Source organism: Crocodylus porosus, unplaced genomic scaffold (genome assembly GCF_001723895.1).
Source record: "Crocodylus porosus isolate Cpor-Errol unplaced genomic scaffold, CroPor_comp1, whole genome shotgun sequence".
NCBI lineage: Eukaryota > Metazoa > Chordata > Crocodylia > Crocodylidae > Crocodylus > Crocodylus porosus.
Window position 1 is genome coordinate 7,724,252 of NW_017728931.1, and position 1,377 is coordinate 7,725,628.

At 48.7% G+C, this 1,377-nt stretch overlaps 1 protein-coding gene across 1 annotated transcript in view; it reads left to right on the forward strand.

Moving 5' to 3' along the window:
- MAN1A2 (mannosidase alpha class 1A member 2) overlaps positions 1-1,377 on the forward strand; it is a 176,739-nt gene that overhangs the window by 114,393 nt on the left and 60,969 nt on the right. Inside the window, exon 6 of the mRNA XM_019543856.1 lies at positions 442-730. Coding sequence (XP_019399401.1) covers positions 442-730 — 289 coding nt within the window. The remainder of the gene's footprint in view (positions 1-441; positions 731-1,377) is intronic.

The window sequence follows — 1,377 nt, forward strand, 5'->3', positions numbered from 1 at the left end:
CCTTCTGTTTCCTGATCTGCCCAGACAAGATGGTAAGTAGCATCACCACCAGTGTCCTGAGGGAGATGGCCTACAGAAGAATCACCAGACAGCCCACTGACAGATACCTGGCCACCTTTCTGAACAGTTTACTGGATGGTGAGTTCAGCTAAGATGGCAGGGTCTTTGTTTGATTGTGGAGCCAAACCTATAATGCCACTTACCACCTCAGGAAGTGCATAGGCAGCACCTGGATCAGGTCCAAAGAGTGCCAGGAGCTGGGAGTCTTGCTGCTCCCAGCCCCCAGTGCCAGTTGCATCACCATGACCCCTCCCACCTGAGGATCTGCCTGGAGAGGTTCCTAAAAGATGCTGTCTAAGCCAAGTATGCTGGCAACCTGAGGGCAAAACCTGACAAGAGCTGCCAGAGATATGAATCAGAGACCCTCCCAAAGCGTGGCAGGTCTGCGGCAATGCCATCCAGGATTGGCTGATGAAGGCCATCCTGGCTTCAGCTGGAACCATGTCCGTCAACCAAAGTGTCCAAGGCTGCAAGATCGAGTTGTACTTCCACGTAGTCATGGCCAATGAAGAGAACAAGTGCATCATGATAATAGATGTCACCATCCCATTTGCCTGTGAGTGGAAGCTGATGCAGCATCAGGTGCTAGTGGACATTTTGAGGAGCCAGGAATACAAGGTGGTGGTTGAAATGCTGATTGTCAGGGCCTTTGAAGCATGGAGCCCCAGAAGTGAGACTGCCCTATGTGTCTGAGTATCCCATAGCTGTATGGAACACAGCACGTGCAAGTGCCAGTATGCAGACACCTCTGTGGACCGTTGCTTGGAAGCTCCCAGAAATGATTCTGTCCACTCCAGTGGATTGTGACTGAAAACAGTTACAGCTGGATTCTCCCCAACCCCTACAATGGTACTCTGAATCCTGTTACTTGTATTTGTGCCTGCTCTTTAAAACCCATAACTTTTGTAACAAGGAGACTTCTCTGTGTAGGACATTTTGTATCTTTTCTTTGTAAGGGTCATGCCCAAAACTTCATATTTCCTCCCTCCCTCCCCAGGCTAAGTAGGCTACATTCTTACTATGTAACTTAGTTGTGTCCTTCCCTCCCACCCACTCTGTGCTATGTAGCCACAGTCTTCCAGGTCCTTGTATTTCCTTCTACCCCATCAACTATGTAAATCTCTTTTTAAAATTTATTAATATAGGTGCATTTTTGGCACCAAGGGAAGGGTGTCAGGCCTGGCTCTGGCCCTCCCAGTGCCGGCCAGGTATTGCAGTGCAGTACCTCCAGCCCAGTGCCAGTTCCTTGTATAGGAAACACCACCTTTTTTTCGGCCCTAAAAAAACAAACAAACAAACAAACAGAAAAAAAGGTAC